The 23,489-nt window shown below is 44.2% G+C and overlaps 1 protein-coding gene across 2 annotated transcripts in view; it reads left to right on the plus strand.

The window, feature by feature from the left end:
* The first annotated feature begins 1,017 nt into the window (after positions 1 to 1,017).
* LOC133502289 (C-Jun-amino-terminal kinase-interacting protein 1-like) overlaps positions 1,018 to 23,489 on the plus strand; it is a 38,553-nt gene continuing 16,081 nt past the window's right edge. Inside the window, exon 1 of one of the 2 annotated variants that reach the window (XM_061822933.1) lies at positions 1,018 to 1,214. In XM_061822933.1, coding sequence (XP_061678917.1) covers positions 1,143 to 1,214 — 72 coding nt within the window. In that variant the 5' untranslated portion in view covers positions 1,018 to 1,142. The remainder of the gene's footprint in view (positions 1,215 to 23,489) is intronic. The other variant, XM_061822934.1, reaches the window with a different exon arrangement.

Here is a 23,489-nt window from a genome sequence, read left to right on the forward strand (position 1 = left end):
AAAAATAAAAATACAATCTTACCACAGTATCCCTCCTTGTCCATTGTTTTTCATACCTCGGCCTTACCATTTCCAAGAAAAGATCTCTCAAATTGCTGACCTACCTGTCCAGTAAGGAGTTTCTCATGTGTAGCTCTCTCAGTTAACCTGCATCTAATAATAACAATACTGATTTAAAACATCAGATCTGCAACTCCAGGAAATGTTTCGTTCGGGCCATTGCCGACTAAGGGTCAACCAGTTATTAAATCCAATTACTTTTGGCTCCTCTTTTGTGAATGCTAACAAGTTATGCTTGATTAAAGTATGAAAATTTACTATAATTTTTTGTATGGTATTTATTGTTGTGCTTTAGGAAAAAAAGTCAGATTACATGTTAAGACCACTTTATGCCGAATTGTAAGACAGTCCTCTCCCATTGTAGCTGTGAGCGGGACTTTGGTTATTTGAGTCTTTGCTCTTCAACCATCCTGGTATGCACGCTTTTGTAGCTCAGCAGTGGTGCCAAGTGGTTTCCTCAATTCATCACCTCCAACCTGCTTGTTGCTCAACATCCGTACGAAGACGAATGAAAGTCATCATTTTGCATAGTGCGGTGTTTTTCTATCAACACGTTCTGTACAATGTACACTTGTTCAATACAGCAATTAATGCATATTGTTAGTGCTTTCTGTTTATATGCGATGCCTGATAAACTGGGCAAAAGAGGATCTGCTGATGTCATCCCTTGTGACCTTGCTATTGGTTGGTAATGACTTCCTTTCCTCCCCCACTTTCCCGTCTGCCTTCTTTGAAGCATCCATTCTCATTCACCCATCCATTTACAACATCATCCATCCACTCTTTCTCTCTCCATCTCCCTTTTTATGGCTGGCGTTCTGTCTCTCCTCTCGGCTTTGCTCCTGCCAGGAAGATGATGGTGACGATGATGATGTGACAATGAGCCTGGCCAATGATCAAGCATAAAGGGAGCAGGATGGGTGTGTCCACAGTCTAATTTGGAGCTGATTCTGGAGTCAGAGGAGGAAAGAGGGAGTTCGGGGAGTCCAAGAACGTACACCGGTTTAAAAAGGGGGATCAGAGGGGAAGGAGGGAGGGTGGAGGCTGTCACCACTCCACGGGGGCTCAAAATCTGTGCTGTCATGGACAAAAATCGGCCAAAGAGACCCACAACCTTAGCTCTAATGCCACAGCGACCACAAGCCGGGACCCAGGTAGGGATTATAGTTCGTCCACCCTGGTGATTTGTATGTCATTGAAATGAGCTAAGGGAGTACGTGCCTGTATTTATTTGTTGTCTTCGAGAGAGTATAGATGGATAGTGTACTTAAAAGCATACATCATTAAACCATTCATTACATGTGTGAATGTGTGCGTGTCCTGGGATCCTTTCTTCAGCATGATACAGCAATGGGTGTGTGTTCGTGTCTGTCTTTGCAGTCAGGTGGCTGTGTGCACGTTTACTGAAAACAATTTCAAATTTACCAGCAGTGCCCGTTTAATAGGCCTTGGAGCTGTTTTGTGTCTGGTCGTGCTCACACAGATCTAAATTCATACACCGTCTTCTGTGTAGCAGATCAGCACACAATAGATGGTTGGTTTGACACTGAATATGCTGTTTTGATAGCTTCAACAGGAATGTATACAACACAGTACTGTACAAGATATATACATAAAAAAGCCAGATGAATAATTTATTTAATGAAAGCTATATAAACAAGCTCAGCATTTGTTAGTGTTCAGTAACTAGTCGTGTTCAGAGGCCAGACTTTGAAGGAGTGATATCGATAGGGATCCCTTTAAATGGGCTGCATCCTGTTTACGGCCGAGTCATCGCACAACAGCATCCCTTTAGCATCAACATTCAAGTCACTTTGCGCAAAAATAGCAATAATAGAATGACTTGTTTAAGTCATGTATTTACAAACATTTTTAGAGGGTGTATGGACACACACAAAAAATGTATAGGTTAACATCTTCATTTCAGATGTCAAAAAGTGTTTGTGGCTCCCAGTGTTGTCTTTTCCATGGAAACCAGGTCAAAGTGGCTCTTTGAATGTTAAAGGTTGCCGACCCCTGAGCTAGACATTTTCTTCTAGACTACTTTTACATCATTATTTGCATTGGAAGATATACATGGAAACAAACAAGTACAATGTGTAGGTGGTGTGATATGTTTGTTTCCTCAATTTGTAGATGGACAAATGGAGCTGTAAGTAAAAAAATTATACAACATTTGGAATGGTGGATGGAAACTATATTAAAAAAAAAAAAAAGTTCAACGGTCCCTCCCTCAACAAATACTCTAGGATGGAGACTGTAATTTGACTTCATTATTGCAGCGCTGTTGAGAAACTGAGATATATAGACTCCAAGGACATTAAGTGTTGTGCAAACTATTGATACAGTATTATCTGTCACAGAAAAAAAAAAAATACAGTAGTGACAAAATACTGTCGTACAACTCCACAACAATGGACTTTTAAAGGGAAAAGGTCAATGTGAACAATATGTGTGGACAATTGAGAGTGCAGCACAATACTTATTTTGACCCCCAGCTATTTCAAGATTCTTGGATTGAATGTCTTCAGTTGGGGTTTGTTTTTGCACTGCCATGCAATAATCACATTGTTTTTAAACCTTTGCTTGAAGAAAAAAAAAAAAGGAAAACCTGATTTACATATATTAAGTACAAATACTTGGATTTACATTTTAACAAATACATTTTTCACAACCTGCTTATTGTGAATGCCATTGCAGTTGTGTATAACTTCACTGCATTGTGGTGGCATGTGCTAATACCGCATTGTAATATACTACCCATTAATTTATTTTGTAATTTAATCATTGGTCTTTTTAAATGTAGAAATTCTTGACATCCATTAACAATTTTATTGCAGACATGTTTATGTGCAGCATTACAACCCAAGGGAATGGTATATTACAGTTACTTCAGCACTTTCTACTGTATAGAGTCCACTTTCAACTCGCTACTTGGCCAAAAGCTGACTGGCTGCTATCAACTTTTTCCTTTCTAACCAATCAGAATAGGTCACATCTGTTTTGATTTTTTTCTGGCCCCCATATTGGGAGATCTCATTTCGCTGGTTACGTTAGATTACATAAGACGCTTTTTGACTTCTGAGACGATGGTGCACACGTGTTGTTATTGGCTGCTATAACAAGCTCAGCAAAGAAGGGAACAGACGGTTTTTCCGATTTCCGAAAATAATTACGCACCAGGGACCCCAAACAGAAGAAATGTCGAGCAAATGGCAAGCGAAGTGGTTCAATAATATCTCGCGTGCAGATCTCACTTGTCCCACAGTTTCAAGTCGTGTGTGCAGCGATCACTTTATAAGTGGTAAGTTTAAGCCTAGTATTGCATTTTGACCATATCCTCCTACCGCTATTTTTACATGTATGTGTTGTTTGTTGTGTTTAATATTACAAGAGTAACGGTGTTTCATAGGTCCACATGTACATGTACATCCAACTCTGCCACCGATCGAAATCGGCCACCAGTGATAGGCTTTTCATCTACAGTTTAGGATACAAACGTATGAATATGTGTTGTGCGTTTGCTGTCTGTTTACTGTCTGTAAACGTCAAATTATTTTTAAGAAGGAAATATACCGTATATACATTAAAAACAACAAGGGTATGCATGTAGCACCTACCCACATAATAATCATGTTTTGTAGAACTGAGAACAATGGACTTTAGGTGAAATGCACTGTGCAGGTTACTATGCGTAAATAGTCCGACCAAATCTATCCGAGTCAGCCCATAAAATACCATTTTAGGTCTTTTTCCCTAATCGGTCCGATTTGTCGGACCTGAAAAGGCCATAATGGCTAAGCACAAACAACAACAGTGAGTTACGCACTCTGTCCCGGGTGATTACAAGTTACTTACTCGTGCAACAATTAAAACCTTTTCTTCAGACAACGTTTTGCAGAGGACACTCTGAATCTACCTGCTTACAAAGTAATTGTAAGCCTCCAAGGACTTGTAGGCCTTCATCTGTTGGTTAGTAAGGCTGTTGGTTGTAAGCACAAAGTAGTTCACAATGTCAGGGTATTCCACTCTCGGCCAACATTTTTCAGTTGCAAAATCAGCCTTCGTTAGACTATACAGGTCCAGATCCTCACATAAACTGATTTTATGCCTGTAGTAGGGTTTCAGATCAGCCGACAGATCCTCGAAATACTTGAAAAACGCCATAGAAAGTGCAGATACAATGAACGCGATGCTGGTATGTAGACAAACTTTAAGAACTGTTTACAACCTCCCAACATGGCCGACACACAAAAAATTCTTACCCACAATGCACTTGCTCTGCAGTTGTGCAAGTGACCTATTGCCTTTCTCTCTCTCTCTCTCTCTCTCTCTCTCTCTCTCTCTCCTTGTGTGTGTGTGTGGTGTGTGTGTGTGTGGTGTGTGTGTGTGGGCGGCTCGATGGATCAGCTTGAAAGTGTTGGTCTCATAGTTCTGAGGACCCAACTTCAATCCCAGCCCTCCCTCTGTGGAGTTTGCATGATGTTCTCCCTGTACCTGCGAGGGTTTTATATGGTCACTCCGGTTTTCTCCAACATCCCCAAAACATCCTATCTTAATTGGACGCTCTAAATTGCCCCTAGGTGTGATTGTGAGTCTATGTGCCCTGCGATTGGGTGGCAACCAGTTCAGGGTGTACCCCACCTTCTGCCCATTGACAGCTGGGATAGGCTCCAGCACTTCCTGCGACCCTTGTGAGGATAAGTGGCTAAGAAAATGGATGGATGCATGTATGTGTTTGTGTGTGCGTATATAGAGCTTGTGCACCTATGTCATAAAATCGCCATATTGCCGGTCAAACAAAGCATTGTTCAACGCTAAGTCCATTGAGACGAAACGAAAATGTCTTATAGCACGACGCTCAGAGTTTTGCCCGATACCGTTGGACTTTTAGAAGGTGATAATAAACGAAGGTACGTGGAAAAATGACAGACAGTTGGCATAGAGGACCCATATTTAATGCCGAAGTCGAGGTTTTTGGCGGTAAGAAAGATTGAGAAAAAAAAGACAACGGGAGACGGATCGTGAACGCGGAAGCGTATTCGGCCACACGTTAACCTTTACCGGAATTCATCGATCTTTTCAGCTAGTATTCAATACAAATACCAATATTTAAATAAATGATCCCTGATTTTAAACAAACCCCAATTCATTTACTATGATGGGGGGGGGGGGCGGAGTCATGTCCACTGAACGTACACAGAAGCGATTGCGGCCACACTTTAACCTCTCTTCTGCAACAGTTTTTTTTCTTTTCTTTTTAAATACACATTGTTCTCAATGAGCCAACTTGGCATTATAAATACGTTTTGGTAATTTGAGATTGAGAAGTATAATTCCTACCTGAAATGAAGCGATCGCTACACAGGTGTGTGTGTATTTTGGCTGGGCACCAGCCATCATGTTTAAAATCCAAAATCCAGTGATATTTTGTGCTCTTTTAAGATGGTGTTCCATAGAACAATCTCTTTGAATATCTGTCTCGACTGTTGTGACAACCAACAAGCACCTTGCAGCTTCTTTTTATTCAGTGAATCACATGATGATTACATCTGTTAGATTGATGACATCTGTTTCCAAGACAATGAGTTCAAAGGTAGAAGTTAGGTGGTGATGTGTAACCAACTACAGTATGTACAAAATGAGAACATATGAATGATTTCTTTAACATTTCCCTCCTGTTTATTATTTAAAAAATACGAGTGGGGACATCAGAAGGCTGCGTTTTCAGAAAGTTCTGTAGCTGCATATAATCATGGTCTACTTGTTGTAGAAGGGCATAGTTCATAAAAACATTTGACCTTGCTCGAACCATCATAGATTTCAAACGTGCAATTATACACATCATGAACAGGCAGAACAAACCCAGAACAGTAACTACAGATAAGAAACTTCATCATAACATTCAAAGGTCCAGAGGTAAACCAAGGACCAATAGTAATAATAATAATAACAACAATAATAATAATAATCATCATCATCATAAATAAATAAACAGTGGGTGAACATCGTTGCTCATTTCTGAACCCATTAAGTGCGGGTACACAGCAGCCCAAGCAAGTCTAGTGTAGATTTTCTTGGTACTGGAGTCGCAAAACATGTAAGGAGAAAGGCAACGGTTGATGTCGAGATAAACACATCCTCCACTGACAGTGGAAGCCGTGACTAGAGATGTAACTCTCGCTGGTGATTGGGACAGTCATGTAGTCTTTGGCGTCCCATGGCATATAAGGGCAAACACAGAAGAGATTCTTCAGCTCTGCTGGTGACAGTGCAGAGTCCTTGTCCATTTAAAGTCAGGCCATTGTCCTGCACTCCATCGCTCATATTTTTCTGAACAAGTCTTTACATTTTCATCACCATGCAAGTCAGGTTGCACACCCTCTCCAGGTCTTGGCAGAGGTGCGTGAATAGCTGCAGTCATCTCAGCAATACCTCGTGTTCACGTCTGGCCAGGGTGTCCTCCTCGTCCTTCTTAGGCATGAGCAGCAGCTGGTTGAAGTTAGCTTTGTGCTTCAGCTTCGAGTACTGGTACAGGAAGTCAACTGTCTTGGGTGTCATCTTGAGGTGACGCCCCACTTCCTTGGTCTCCACAAACTGGTAGAAGACCTCCTCCATCTCTTGCAATTTCATCTTGCGGACATTGACTCTCAATTTGCCCTTCTTCCTCCCAAAGCTTTCCTCATTTTCAACTTCAGTGGTGGAGTCCCACTCCTTCCTCCCCTTTACTCTCCTTTAAGGCGCACTGTGCTTGGGCCAGTAGTACTTGACCTTGACTTTGTCATTCTGAGTGATGATGGTCATCTCCAGGCCGGAGTGGAGGCTTTTGCTGGGAATGTGCGACACGTTGGTGACGTGCTCCATCTTCTCCAGGTTCCCATTACTCAACTTTGGGATCCACAAGGCACAGCTGACATGGACCCACTTGGTTCCACTGCGGGTGGGCTTCATAGCATTGCCCGTTTTCAGGCACAACTGGCACTTTGGGAGGATACTTCGTGGACGCTGATATTGCACTTGTTGCAAAACACCATCTCGTTGTCGTCCTCTCCGTTGGGGAATTGGCATGTCGCACACGACATTCTCATTGTACTCGATACCAAGGCCCTACTGTGTCTCGGTAGTGTGTGTCATGTTGTTATGACAACGGTGCTCAGCACTCTATGTCGAATTCATCCCGTGGCAGAAGGGCCAACCTTGCAAACTCCTCGTTGATGACCTGCAGCCAGGTGACGTCTTCCTCGTTGAGATTGTAGTGACACATGGCCTCCGCCAAAGTCCTGATGTCCACATAACTGAGGACCAGGGTGGCAGATGTGCAGATCATCTTTTTGGGCCTGATGAACATGACATCCTTGCTTTTGTCAGTTAGCACCCGGGCCACGGGCTCCGGGATGGACTGCGGGCTAACGGGCACATGGATACCCTTTTTCTCACTTCTGCTTCTATGCATCGGCCAGGACGTAGTAATCCTCTGCGTTGAGGTGGTACGAGCCATGCACCTTCATGGTGGTGATCAGGTCCGTCCTGAAGGCCTCAGATGGTTTCTGTCTGCATCCTCTCCTGGCCTGGCATGAAGTCTGGGACCAGCAGGTTGAATTTCTGGCATTGTCGGACTCGTCGCTGCTGCAGACGTCTTTTCATGGTGGGGCATCTGAGTAGTTCCAGCTTCACCACACTTGTTGATCTGTCACTGGTTGTCCACGGAGGGACACCATATTCACATAAGAGTACCAGGCGTTGGCGAGGATTGGAGAGGTGGGATTGTCCTTGCTCCATGATGATTCATGTCCATAGATCCAGTGATAAACACGTACAGTCCCAGACTGGCCAGTGCGGAGGAGCCATGGTCCGAACAGCACGAAGGCCAGTAGTCCCAATAGTGGCTCTCCTTTACCTAACATGCTCAAGCGCGGATCAGCTGAATTCTTCACCGGTTTGAGACCAGAGCAGCCTATTGCTACCCAACCCTTTGTAGCTGGACTTCCACCGCTACTCGTCGTTGAATGAAAAGGGAGCCACAGGCTTGCAGTGGGACAAGTGTATCCATGTGGGACGTTGTGCTATCTTTATCACTGTGGGAGTGGACCATCCCAGCGAGTTGAGGACCATTACTTCCTCCTGATAATTTTTCTCAGGACCCAATCACCAATGGACACCAACAGCACCTGTGAAGAAGGCATAGTAGGCGGCAGATCATTTGCTTCTTTTACAGTTTTATTTAGCAGCATCTCTTTCACCCAATCACTTAAAGTATTTTCTTCTGACTGCTGCACTGGCTGCTCTACCATGGGCAGTCTAATGTATCTAATCTACTAGATACTATTTCAAATTGGAACAATCCTTTATCCATTAGGGTTATTTTCATTTACAGTTTTACTAAATGTAGTTTTCCTTAATCAAGACTTCACTGTCCCATTGCTTCGTTCCACTAATTCTGCACAATGATTTTTTTTTTAATTATTTCTAGATTTGCAGATACTTGATTATTTTTTTTTTTATTAACAAAATGTGGCACATTGTTGCCATACAATTTTTCTGGGAGGCCATGAGAAGGAATAATATAGTTACACAAGAACTTTGCCACAATAATAGCATCAGCACTTGTACATGGAAAAATCTCCACCCATTTAGATAAGGGGAAGATCAATACTAAACTACATTTGTAATGCTGTTTAACTCAAATAAAATGAATGTGTAAAAACAGTTTTAAACAGATAATTTTTTTTTGTGGTAATACAGGTTTTCCCCTGATTGTGTATATCAGTGGTCTCAAAGGTCCATTCACCTCTGGGCCGCTGGAGGCACATTCTGGCTGAGGCTGGGACGCAGCCTCAGCGCACATGCACATAATTTGTCATAACATGTCATTATCCAAGCCCCTTATCCTCACAAGAGTTGCAGTAAAGCTGAAGCCGATTCCAGCTAAATTCGGGCGAAAGGTGGACTACACCCTGAATTTGTCGCCAGTCAGTCACAGGGCAGATATCGGCACCATCACTGAGCGGGAATCGATCCCACACTGCCCACACCAAAGGCAGACGTGTGTACCACTACCCCCTCAGAGATTCTAGTTGCACACAATTTAAAAGTCTTTTTTTTTTAAGCACAAAATAAGATAAGCAAGAAAGCTGGTGTAAACAGGTTGTGCGCAAAACAAATAAAACTCTCCATGGTAAAATCACTAACTTTCACTCAATGAAAAATGTTTCTCAGCTTGCATCAGGACTTGTCACTGTCACACCCCGAAAGCCACAAGCCCACCGTGATATGTAGGTTCACCAGCTCTGCACACATCACCGTAAAGTGCCATTCATATAAAACTTCAGGGCCACACCATCATTTGACTTTCATAGTAAGTAAGGTGGGGGCCACAAAACATCATCTTGGGGGGGGGGGGGCGGCACAAATGGCCCGCGGAACACCAGTTTGAGACCCCCTAATGTATATTATCTTCTAATTCAGTTTTTTCTGTAAGCCATCACTGAGTTTCACTTTGAGGAGAATGTTTTGCACATCTTTTAGAACTGTTAAATCAATAGGAGGCTTGGGGGCTTGTGATTGTGTTAATATGTGTGTGCCATATTTTCCTGTTGCTGCCTCCTTGTCGCTTTTATCAGCGAATGTATTTCCCAGGGAGACAGCATTTTTTTTTCTTTTTAATTTTTTTTCAAGATTTTCTTACAGCTCTCTTTCTGCCTTACTTTCTTTAGCCTGTTTTAAACTGTTGTAGCTGGTTTTAATATAGCCACTGCTTGCATTACTTCAGCTGACTCTCCTGCCTTTCTCTTTCTTGCCTATGCTAACCAACCTCTCGCCGTCCTAAGATGTAAGTCTTAATCTTGGCTTTTCCTTACTTCCCTGTAACACTTGCCGTCAATCTTTCTACCAACCTGCTGCATCCTTCAACTGTTAACTTGCCATTTAAGCCATGCTATTTTTCTCTTTTTTTTTTCCATTTCTTTAAGAAACATCATGCTGCCCGGTAAACATAATTTCATAAAGTTTAAGGCCAGACTTACTATTTCCGCTCACCATTATGCTTTTCTAAGTTTGTCCCTTAGAGACTACTTGTCCTTTTTAGGACCAAAGTCCTAGTCCACTACCTTGTGTACTTCACCGGAACACAGACTTCTGTTAGCAACATTAGGTTTCCATCCATGACCTATGATTCCACAAGTACGTAATGGCATTCACACTTGCATTCACCCACTCACACATTTATGGATCCTTATCAATACCCTCTTTAAAGGTGGAGTAACCCTGAAACCTCCTTCTAGCGGAGTAGCCTTGAAACCTCCTTCTGGCGGAGTAGCCTTCAACCTCCTCCTGGCGGAATAGCCTAAACTACTGGTTTACGCGTTGTCTGGACGCCACCTGTTCGTGATCCCGTCAACCTTCGTCGACCGAGGGGAGATTGGACTCTGGCACCGGTCTGGCCACAAATTCACGTCCCATCGGGGCTTTTCTTCAGGAACAGTTAAATGCTCCTGGCTGTCGACAGATTTCGGTGTGTCTTCTCCCTTCTCGATGGTCTATTGGGATTCGGCTCGAAGGACCAAATGTCAGGTTTAAAAAGCTTGACTCTCCATTAAAAGAAGGCAAACAGACAAGGCTTCACGTTTTACTTGCTGCAAGGGGAGCGACAGGACTTCTCCCTGCTTCCAACCAACTACAACTTGTGTCCCCTTGCAGCATCTTTTTATTCAGTGAGTCACATGATGAGTGTGTGTGTGAGTGTGTGTGACTGTTTGATTACATCTGTTAGATTGATGACATCTGTTTCCAAGACAATGAGTTCAAAGGTAGAAGTTAGGTGGTGATGTGTAACCAACTACAGTATGTACAAAATGAGAACATACGAATGATTTCATTAACAACTGCTTTGGTGAACCAGGGGTTGCGAGTTTGTATCTCACTGGAGCCTCTACTCCCCAAGAGGGGTTGCGTCAGGAAGGGCATCCAATATAAAAACTGTGCCAAACAAATATGAGCGTTAATCTGAGATGTCACACTGTGGCAACCCCTAACGGGACAAGACAAAAGAAACTTTACTGCTGTATTTGAACACCTGTGAAAATCAATATTATAATATATATATATATATATATATTATATATATATATATATATATATATATATATATATATATATATATATATTTGGAACACTAGCCTTTGTTTGTAATTACTGAGGTCACCAGTTTCCTGTAGTTTGTACACACAGCAGTAGGGATTTTGACCCATTCCTCCACACAGATCTTCTCGAGATCACCCAGGTTTCTGTGCTGTCGCTGAGAAACATGGAATTTGAGCTCCCTCCAAAGATTTTCATTCGGGTTTAGGTCTGGAGATTGGTTAGGCCACTCCAGAACCTTGATATGCTTCTTACGGAGTCAGTCCTTGGTAATCCTGGCTGTGTTTTAGGTCATTGTCATGTAAGAGGTTTTTGAAGGCAAGGAAATGAGAAGCAGGGATGCAAGGAGTCAGAATTCTAAAAAATGACATTTAATTCCAAATCAAGACATAGAAAGGATGATGGAAAAAACTAACTGAAGTCCCAATAGCGATAAAGAAAATCAAAGTAACAAACGCTTGAATTTTCCTGAAACTGGAAACATGCCTACTGAAACTACAGGACTCTATGACATGTGAGACTGACAGTTTCGACAAGGATTGAAAGAAAATACAGAACTAAATACACGCAAATTGATAAGAAAACGAGGAACAGGCGGACATAAAAATTTGATGACCACACAATACATGAAAAACATGGAACCTGGGGAAACATGCAACAAAACCACGACACAACCCAAACCACGACACAGACCTTGACAGGATTTCAGAAAAACAACATCATATCAACAGTAAAATAAGGTGGTGGGTATGTGAAGGTCTTAGGCTGCTTCTCTCATTCAGGGCTTGGACAACATGCTGTTATGACTGTAACAATAAATCTGCTCTTTAACAAAAGAAATTATGAAAGACGAAGTTTAGCCATCAGTTTCTGACTTCGATCTGAAATGCGCATTGGTTCTGCAGCAGGAAAACGAGCTAAAACACACCAGCAAGTCAACTTCTGAATGGTTTTGAAATACAAAATGAAGGTTTTGGTGTGGCCTATTAAATGTCCAGACTTGAATCCAATCAGTTTTTGCTGAATTCATTCAATTCTTCTTCTACTGATCCAAAATATCTCCACAGAGATAACGAGTATGGGGAGTCCTTGGGTTAGGACAGTCTCGACCAAAGATGTTTCGACTTTACAACGCCCGTCCCTCGTCCACCATTTTGTCTGGGGAATGATTGGCCGTGTTTGTGCTCCGGGAGTATCTTTGCATTTTTCGGCCTCCTTTTTAGACCCTATGGCCTCAAAGAAGATAGCTGTGTCTTTAGCAATGGTTCTGCAGCCAAAAGAAAATCCATTGCCATGGAAAGGAAGTTCAAGATCATATAAAGATTGGAGAAAGGAGAGACACCATCGCCACCAAGGCTTCAGTCGGTCAACCGTGGTGACAATTATTAAAGGTCAAGTGTCATTCCTATAAACATTCTAAAATAGATATTGTAATGAAAAATACATATAACATTATTCACTTCAATGTCTATACGAAAAAATACATGTGAGCGGAGAGCGCGTCATCCATGCGCAAAGTTGCAGAAATGTCTGTCTACGATATCCAAGTGGTCGGCATATTGGCTACATCCCCTGTCTGTGACGTCACCTGGACATTCGCCAATGAAAACACGTGGTGGACTCTACTATGGGAGAGGAACACGCCCCTTCTGACACGGAAGCTCTTTTCGAAGAAGAAAACATCACACAACTGAGTGAAGTTACAACATTACCCCATTGTTTCGAGCTATATTCAGATGATATGCATCACGGCCAAACTGCCTTCCTATTTGATCCACTTCCGCGGCGGAGATGAGCCATCGCGGCTCATTTTCGGCGCCGAGGTGGCTTATCAAGGAGCCGAGCCGTGCTTCTTTAGGGGGTTGTTCATAGCCGCCGCAGTACGCGATGAACAACTCCATCGAGCTGGGGTGCTTTACTGCGTTGTCTTTGCACACGGTTGAGTGAGGCATTGTCGACTGCGTTCTTCTGAGCTGCCGCCGCCCGCATGCCCGACGCACAGCCTTCGCCGAAGCCGTGACTGGCAAACGCGGCGCCTCAGCCAGTGTGGCTCATTTTCGGCACCCGCACAGCCTTCGCCGAAGCCGTGACCGGCAAACGCAGCGCCTCAGCCAGTGTGGCTCATTTTCGGCACCGAGGTGGCTTATCAAATAGCCGCACTGGGCTGCTTTAGGGCGTTGTTCATAGCCGCCGCCGTCCACGATGAACAACACGGTCAAGCTGGGGTGCTTTACGGCGTTGTCATCACACGCGGCTGAGTTCGGCATTGTCTGCAGCGTTGTTCAGAGCCGCCGCTGTCCGCGGCCCGACGCACAGCCTTCGCTGGCGAAGCAACGCAGCAGCCCGACGCCATCCAACGCGCACATCGACACAGTTAGCACACCTGTCTACGTACACGGATCTTTTGTTACGTTATGAGAGACCGATGAGTGGGGCGCCCCAAACTATTATTTTTTTTTAGTAGCTGTATACACACCTACCTGTCATTTGGAACCCACGAAGCTCTCGTCCTCTGCACCCGTGCAATCCATTTTTCACGACGAACCAGGTCTCTTGCAAACTTATGAAGGGTAAATCCATCCTCCCGAGTGTTCAAGCAATGTCCAGCAACGCAACGAGCCGCCATTTTGGCTAACACGAAGGAATAACGAGCTACCTTCCCGGAGGTAAAACTAATGGAAACAAACAAGTCCACTTGAGGGCGGTGCTGTCCTTTACGGCACTTCCTGCTTCTTCTCGAAAACAAATCCCTCGAGAGGATTTTCATGGCGGGAGTTACAAAAAGCTGTATACGTCAAAATCATGTTTCGTGGTGAAAAAACGCATGGGTCCATGTCGGCTGCCGTTTTTTCATTAATAACGTACTAAAAATCATGCATTTCATGACAGTGGCCCTTTAAAGACAAAGCCCACAATTTATCAAATGTGAAGGGTTCCTTTCCTATGTTGGATACAATGATCACAAAACAGGTTCTTTGATACTTGTCGAGATGGAGAAGATTGAGGACCAGGTTCCTTTGCAATAACTAAGCACAGACTCCCCTTCTTTATCTCCATCCACCTCTCAGCAGTAATGCAACGAACATCATTTTGTTTATTTAAATTTATTTGTTTTTATCACAAAGTATTTTTATGTAAATTCTGACTTTAATGGTGGAATCCCACTTAAGTCGAAATTTGAGTTAAGTCACTCCTGTAGGAACGGATCTCAGTCGTAGACCAAGGACTCCCTGAAATAGAAAATATTTTATTTCAGTTGTTGCTGCTCAGATTGCCCATCAATTTATTTTAAGTTAATTTAGGTTGTTTTTGTCTATTGACATTTGTATGATGATCTTAATAAATTGAGGAAAGTACATCATATTATAAGAATTTGAGAAAGGGCCAATACTTTTTCACTGAATTGTAAGCATCTTGGATTAGATGTATTTTTCATGTGGGAACACTAATTATCACTTCCTATATTACAGAATTTCCCTGACCTTATCCTTTTCTGACTGGAGTTTGGCAAAATGGTGGCAGTCTTTCACAGGCCACACAAAATCACAGGAATGGCTGTATTTGGCCCATGGGCCTTGAGTTTGACACATGCGCTTTAAAATTCCACAAACATTACAACAGTGTTGCTTTTGACAATGGGTCATTTACGCTTGATCTAGAGTGAAGAAAATAAATATTTGAACACCCTGCTATATTCCAAGTTCTCCCAGTTAGAAATTATGGAGGGGTCTGAAATTTTCATCGGAGGTGCATGTCAACTGTGAGAGATCATCTAAAAAGAAAAATCCAGCAATCACAATGTATGATTTTTTTTAACGATTTATTTGTGTGATACAGCTGCAAATAAGTATTTGAACACCTGTCTATCAGCTAGAATTCTGACTCTCCAAGACCTGTTAGTCCGCCTTTAAAAGTCCACCTCCACTCCATGTATTGTTCTGAATCAAATGCACGTGTGTGAGGTCGTTAGCTGCATAAAGACACCTGTCCACCCAATACAATGAGTAAGACTCAAACTTGGAACATGGCCAAGACCAAAGAGCTGTCCAAATACACCAGAGACAAAATTGAGCACGTGTGCGTATACTTATTGCCCCACCAGCTCGAGGTCTGTACATTGGGGTTTACTCCGGTGGATGAGAGGGTAGCCTCACTCCGCCTGCAGGTAGGGGGACAGGTCCTGACTGTTGTTTGTGCTTATGCACCAAACAGCAGTGCAGAGTACCCACCCTCTTGGTGTCCTTAGAGGGAGTGCTGGAGAGCAGCTTACGGCCATGCTTCCCTGAAACTGCCCGATCTCGTCAGATCTCTGAAGCTAAGCAGGTTTGGTTAGTACTTGGATGGGAGACCGCCTGGGAATACCAGGTGCTTTAAGCTTCTCTCTCCTGCTGAAAAGCAGAGGGGTTGCGTCAGGAAGGGTATCCGATGTAAAACTGGGCCAAACAAATGTGCGTTCATCTGAGATGACACACTGTGGCGACACCTATTGGAACAAGCCAAAAGGAAAAGAAGAAGGAGTGCTGGAGAGTGCCCCCTCTGGCGACCTCATCATTCTGCTGAGGGACTTCAATGCCCATGTGGGCAATGACAGTGAGACCTGGAAGGGGGTGATTGGGAAGAACGGGCCCCCACCGATCAGAACTCGAGTGGTGTTCTGTTACTGAACTTCTGTCCTCATCAAGGATTGACCATAACAAACACAATGTTCAGGCATAAGGGTGTTCACATGTCCACCTGGCACCAGGACACCCTAGGTCGCAGTTCAATGATCGACTTTGTGGTTGTGTCATCGGACTTGCGACCCCATGTCTTGGACACTCAGGTGAAGAGAGGGGCAGAACTGTAAACTGATCACCACCTGGTGGTGAGTTGGCACCAATTGTGGGGGAAGATGCCAGTCTGACGTGGCAGGCTCAAACATATTGTGAAGGTCTGCTGGGAACAGCTGGTAGATTCCCCTGTCAGAAGGAATTTCAACTCCCACCTCCGAAAAACTTTGCTCACGTTTTGGAAGAGGTGGGGGATATTGAGTCCGAGTGGACAATGTTCTGCGCCTCCATTGCTGAGGCGGCCGACTGGAGCTGAGGCTGTAATGTGGTCGGTGCCTGTCGTGGCGGCAACCCACGAACACGTTGGTGGACACCAACAGTGAAGGCTGCTGTCAAGCTAAGAAGGAGTCCTGTTGGGCATTTCTGGCCTGTGGGACTCCGGAGGCAGCTGATAGGTACTGGCTGGCCAAGTGGAATGCAGGTTCGGTGGTCGCTGAGGCAAAAACCTGGGTGTGGGAGGAGTTCAGTGAGGCCATGGAGAACGACTTCAGGACGGCTTCGAGGAAATTCTGGTCCAATGTCCGGTGTCTCAGGAGGGGGAAGCAGTGTACCATCAATGTATATGTATGTATAGTGGGGACAGGGCGCTGCTGACCTCAACTCTGGATGTTGTGAGTCGGTGGGGAGAATACGTCGAAGACCTCCTCAATTCCACCAACACGCCTTCCCACGAGGAAGCTGAGTCTGGGTGCTCTGAGGCGGGCTCTTCTATCTCTGGGGTTGAAGTCACCGAGGTGGTTAAACAGCTCCTTGGTGGCAGGGCTCCGGAGGTGAATAAGATCCGCCCGGAGTTCTTAGAGGCTCTGGATGTTGTGGGACTGTCCTGGTTGACATGCCTCTGCAATATCGCGTGGACATCGGGGACAGTGCCTCTGGATTGGCCGACGGGAGTGGTGGTCCCACTTTTTAACAAGGGTGACCGGAGGGTGTGTTCCAACTATAGAGGGATCACACTCCTCAGCCTCCCTGGTAAGGTTTACTCAGGGGTACTGGAGAGAGGGTCCGTCGGGAAGTCGAGTCTCGGATTCAGGAGGAGCAATGTGGTTTTCGTCCTGGCTGTGGATGGGAGTTCGCCTTACCAGTCTACATGTGTTTTGTGGACTTGGAGAACGCATTCCACCATGTGCCTTGGGGAGTACTGTGGGGGGTTCTTCGGGAATATGAGATACCGAACCCCGTGATACGAGCTGTTCGGTCCCTGTATGACCGCTGTCAGAGTTTGGTCCGCATTGCCAGCAATAAGTCGGACTCGTTTCTGGTGAGAGTTGGACTGCGCCAAGGCTGCCCTTTGTCACCGATTTTATTCATAATTTTTATGGACAGAATTTCCAGGCGCAGCTGAGGCATAGATTCTGTCCAGTTTGGTGGCCTCAGCATTGCATCTCTCCTCCTTGCAGATTATGTGGTTCGGTTGGCTTCATCAAGCCGTGATCTCCAGCTCTCACTGGAGCGATTCACAGCTGAGTGTGAAGTGGCTGGGATGATAATCAGCACCTCCAAATCTGAGACTATGGTCCTCAGTCGGAAAAGGGGTTGGCGTGCCCTCTCCAAGTAGGGGATGAGATCCTGCCCCAAGTGGAGGAGTTCAAGTATCTTGGGGTCTTGTTCAGGAGTGAGGGAAGAATGGAGCGGGAAATCGACAGACGGATCGGTGCAACGTCTGCAGTGATGCGGACTTTGTATCGGTCTGTTGTGGTGAAGAGGGAGCTAAGTCGAAAGGCAAAGCTCTCAATTTACCAGTCCATCTTCGTTCCTACCCTCACCTTTGGGCACGATCTGTGGGTCGTGACTGAAAGAACAAGATCCCGGATACAAGTGGCCGAAATGAGTTTCCTCCGCAGGGTGTCCGGGCTCTCCCTCCCTGTATCGGTCCATTTTGGTAAAGAGGGAGCTAAGTCAAAAGGTGACGTTCTCAATTTACCAGTCGATCTATGTTCCTACCCTCACCTACGGGCATGAGCTGAGGGTCGTGACTGAAAGAATAAGTTTCTGGATACAAGCGGACGAAATGAGTTTCCTCTGCAGGGTGACCCTTTGAGATAGGGTGAGAAGCTCGATCATCCGGGAGGGGCTCAGTGTCGAGCCGTTGCTCCTTCGCATTGAGAGGAGTCAGATGAGGTGGCTGGGCATCTTATTCGGTTGCCTCCGTGACGCCTCCCTAGTGAGGTGTTCCAGGCATGTCCCACCGGAAAGAGACCCTGAGGACGACCAAGGACACGCTGTTCATTTGACTGAAATTCGACCAGGCATTTAAGTTGTAGTTTTTTGCATTTTCCAGTTTGTTGCGTTGCATTTACTGCATGTTGGATTCTCCACTATTGTGCATAAGTCTATTATAGAGCAATCCTTGTCACAGCGAGTCTGTGCCCTTTTAGTTTGTCCACATCGCGTGTCTTAGTTTGTTGCACATTCATCGGACCTCGTTTCATGTTTTTGAATACTGCCTTTAATCGAGCGTTTTTGTGCCACTGCCTTGTCAGACTGCTACACCTTATTGACCTGTTTCTGGAATAAAGCCACTCTGATCATTATGTCTTTGTCCTGGAAGTCCTGCATTTTGGTCCGTCCTTTTGCTGCTGGTCTATGAGACTCTGCTGTTGCTCTAAATTGCTCATTTGTTAATGATGATGACATCATTCCGTAACTTGTGTGGCGTACACTACCAAGTCATGGGTAAGGTTAATCTAATGTTTTATTTTTTCTGTCAATGAGTTCTGTCCATTAGCTGAAAGTAACATAAAAATATTTTTTTCTAAGTTAGTGATTTTTTAAATCAAGTCGTTTTTCACAGTTAATTGTGACCAGAACCACCCGCGAAAAGTGAAAAATCGCAAAGAAACGGGGACTATGTTTATGTGGGTACCAGAACATTTAAAATATGTAAACAGTGGATGTACTTTTAAGATTTGCGACAAAAAGAGGCATTTTGTTAAATCTTTACTTAAATAAGCTTATAAATATAATATGTACAGTATTTATGTCCATCCATCCATTTTCTTAGCCGCTCATCCTCACGAGGGTCATGGGGAGTGATGGAGCCTATCCCAGCTCTCAATGGGCAGGAGGCGGGGTACACCCTGAACTGGTTGCCAGCTAATCCCAGGGCACACGGAGACAGACAACAGTCGCACACATAATCACAATAAGGGGCAATTCGGAGTGTCCAATTAATGTTGCATGTTTCTGGGATGTGGGAGGAAACCGGAGTGCCCAAAGAAAACCCACAAAGGTACGGGGAGAACATGCAAACTCCAAACGGGTATGGCCAGGAATGAACCATGGACCTCAGAACTGTGAGGCCAACGCTTTACAGCTGTGTCACCGTGCCGCCTCTAGTTAAACAATAACAATAAAACAATAAAATTTTTATTGCAGTACAAAAAGTGACAAAGCAAACACGTGATGTCTTCTCCTGTAGAGTGCAAACTGTTCTCAATGCACCGTTGTGACTTCCCCTCCGTCTCGCCGTTGTGACTTTCCCTCCGTCCCGCCAATGTGCCTTTCTTCGTTGCATCACATTGTTTTAGAGATAACTTTATGTACAATTAATCCAAGAGTGTTGACGGTATAACTGAGAAACCATGGTGTTGTCTGTGTTTTTCCTTCTTCTTCAAAATTCCCCTGTACAAGAACAAAACCCTATCAACACAATTGCTAAACTCGATAGCTCATACCATATTGTCGCACACAAATTTTTTCAAACCAACATTTGCTTGACGGAAAGCCCAGTCCTCGAGGGGGTGAATCCTTCATTGCAGCTTGAGGTTCATCGGCACTTTCTTCAGGCTCTTCATCATCACCACCAGGCCATTTTTCTACAATCCGCAGTCCACAAAGCAAACGCAGCTTTCATTTCCAACAATCCTCTTATTTCGTGAAGTCACCACGCTTGATGCTTCCTTATTAAAAGTTACTGAAGCGGTTTTATGGATGTTCACCACATCCCTCTTTATGTAGCATTCCGCAGATTCATTCACGCCATAATGGCCCCACAAAGCATAAATTCAGCCATCTTTGATCATATACAAAAGTTCAACTTTTTCGCTGATTGTCTTCTTGGGCGCTTTGGAAGAAGCTTTTGCATCAGCACAGCGCTTTGGGGCACTGTGGAATAGAGAGGTTATTGCGCACAGGCGCACACTGTCAACAGCGTAGAAAATAGCAGATGGGAAGGACAAAGGAGGGTGGAACGGAAGTTGCTGGGTGGGGCTTTGATGATGCGCAACCAATCAGCACACGAGATAAATCCACACATGCTCTCGTTGGTCGATGCTGCCCCGGGGACCAATCACTTGCCTTGTATCAATGGGTCTTCCCATTATACAGTACCTGTATGCCAATCTTTTTTTTTGGGGGGGGGGGTGAACACGATGCATTGAAGCCACCATACGTGAACCGGGAAGTAGTGAGGGATTACTGTAATTGCAAACCACTTTGTTTTCTATTTTTTTTTTGTTTGTTTAAAAGTGATCACAAACCTTGGAATTTGTCTCTCTCTAGCTGTCTATTCCAGTCGTGGTACCAAGTTCCCAGCTGGCTAGATTTGCCAGTGCGCTATATCTAGTTTTCGACTGATCTCACACACCTTCCGGTTAAAAGAACGGGCTCCATTTTGGATGGGTGAGTTCGAGTCAACAAACCGTAATTAAGCAGAAATCATTTCAGAAAGGCGCATGAATGGGCGGGTGCACTGCTATGTTTCTTTCGACTGCCAGCTGTGATCAAGAACCAGTGTGAAAAAAATTAGCAGTTATCAACGAAACGCCGACAACTGTGCCTGTCAAGCACTGAAGATGATATGTTGAAAATGTAGGGGGAGGGGGAGTAGTTAGGTCAGCAACCGTAACACATTCTGTGAGTACTTCACATGGAGGCTGGAATGTCACAAATGGATGAAAAATGGTAATTGGGACTGGAGAGATGATAGTCTCCTTCTTGAGCACTGACCTTAAGCAAGGCATTACTTCCCTTGAGTTAAAAGCGCTCTCTTAAAATCTTGCCTGTAGAAACTAAATTCTTTGTACATACAGTTTGTGGACTGGTTTTCCATGTGTTTAGTGGCGTTTCTACCTATCCTGGTCAGGGTCACAACCTGGGCTGGAACGTATTCCATCTTAATGAAAATGTGGCCTACACACTGGACTGGTCACCAATTAAGCACAGGGTGTTGGTGAAAAGTTGATTCAGTAGCATTTCACATATTGAGTTAGATTAGTGAGTAGAATGAATGCAGTGTAAAATGTAATTGTTCAAAATATTTCTCCGTATTTATTTTTACTAGTCAAACGACAACTGTCATTCCAGGGTAAAGTATCTGATCTTTTTGTCAGATTTTCCGGGAGAACTGTCATGAATCATTTTAGTTGAGAGGTGTGATGATATTAAGATTTTGTGAGGAAGACACACAAAAACTGTACAAAAATACTGTCCAGACACGACAGAATTGTAGTGCAAAAATAATCCCTTGCACTCTTGTGGTTTAGCACCTGCATATTCACCTATTCTCAGATTTTTTTTAATTTCTAATATTTCTGTTTTTTAAATAAAATTATTTTCATTTCTCATGAGGGTTGTGGGACTGCTATCAATGGGCAGGAGGCGGGATACATTTTGAACCAGTTGCCAGCCAATCACAGGGCACATAGGATCAAACAACTGTTGTAACTTTCTTCTTCTTCTTTTCCTTTCAGCTTGTCCCGGTAGAGCGTGTCATCTTTTTCCATCCAAGCCTATCTCATGTATCTTCCTCTTGAACACCCACTGTCATCATGTCATCCCTCACAACATCCATCAACCTTTTCTTTGGTCTTCCTCTCGCTCTTTTGCCTGGCAGCTCCATCCTCAGCACCCTTCCACCAATATACTCACTCTTTCGCCTCTGAACATGTCCAAACCATCGAAGTCTGCTCTCTCGAACCTTGTCTTCAAAGCATCCAACTTTGGCTTTCCCTCTAATGAGCTCATTTCCAAACCTATCCAACCTGTTCACACCAAGCAAGAACCTCAGCATCTTCATTTCTGCTAACTCCAGTTCTGCTTCCTGTTGTTTCTTCAGTGCCACCGTTTCTAATCCGTACATCATGGCCGGCCTCACCACTGTTTTATAAACTTTGCCCTTCATCTTAGCGGAGACTCTTCTGTCAGATAGAACACCAGACACCTTCCGCTATCTGTTCCACCCCGCTTGGACCCGTTTCTACACTTCCTTACCACACTCTCCATTGCTCTGGATTGTTGACCCAAAGTATTTGAAGTCATCCATCTTGACCTGATCTTCTCCCTGGAACTTCACTCTGCCTTTTCTGTCCCTTACATTCATGGACATATATTCTATTTTACTTCAGCTAATCTTCATCCCTCTCCTTTCCAGTGCGTGCCTCCATCTTTCTAATTGTTCCTCCGCCTGTTCCCTGCTTTCATTACAGAACACAATATCATCAGCAAACATGATAGTCCAAGGGGATTCCAGTCTAACCTCATCTGTCAGCCTATCCATTACTACGGCAAACTGGAAGGGTCTCAGCACGGATCCTTGATGCAGTCCCACCTGCACGTTAAATTCTTCTGACACACCTACGGCACATCTCACCGCTGTTCTGCTGCCTTCATACATGTCCTGTACTATTCTAACATATTTCTCCGCCACACCAGACTTATGTATGCAGTACCACAGTTCCTCTCTTGGTACTCTGTCATAGGCTTTCTCTATATCCACAAAGACACAATGCAGCTCCTTCTGACGTTCTCTGTACTTTCCCACTAGCATCCTCAAGGCAAATAATGCATCTGCCCTCTCTTTCTAGGCAAAAAAAAACCATACTGTTGCTTGCAGACACTTACTTCTGTCCTGAGTCTAGCCTCCACGACTCTTTCCCATAATTTCATTGTTTGGCTCATCATCTTGATTCCTCAATAGTTTCCACAAGCCTTTGTTCTTAAAAATGGGGACTAGCACACATTTCCTCCATTCTTCTGGCATCTTCTCTCCCGCTAGTATTCTATTGAATAAGTTGGTCAAAAACTTCACAGCCACCTCTCCAAATTGATTTCATACCTCCACTGGTATGTCATCAGGACCAACTGTCTTTCCATTTTTCATTCTGTTCAGTGCCTTTCTTACTTCACCCTTACTAATCATCGCCACTTCCTGGTCATTCATGCTTGCCTCTTCTACTCGACCTTCTCTCCCATTTTCTTCATCCATTAACTTCTCAAAGTACTCTTTCCATCTATTTAGCACACTACTGGCACCAGTCAACACATTTCCATCTCTATCCTTAATCACTCTTACCTGCTGCACACCCTTCCCATCTCTATCCCTCTGTCTGGCCAACTTGTAGAGATCCTTTTCTCCTTCTTTCATATCCAACCTGGTGTACATGTTGTCATATGCCTCTTGTTTAGCCTTTGCCACCTTTACTTGGGAGCTCTTCCTGTCCATCTAGAGCCTGTCTCACCTCTTTC

Source organism: Syngnathoides biaculeatus, chromosome 6 (genome assembly GCF_019802595.1).
Source record: "Syngnathoides biaculeatus isolate LvHL_M chromosome 6, ASM1980259v1, whole genome shotgun sequence".
NCBI classification, from domain to species: Eukaryota; Metazoa; Chordata; class Actinopteri; order Syngnathiformes; family Syngnathidae; genus Syngnathoides; species Syngnathoides biaculeatus.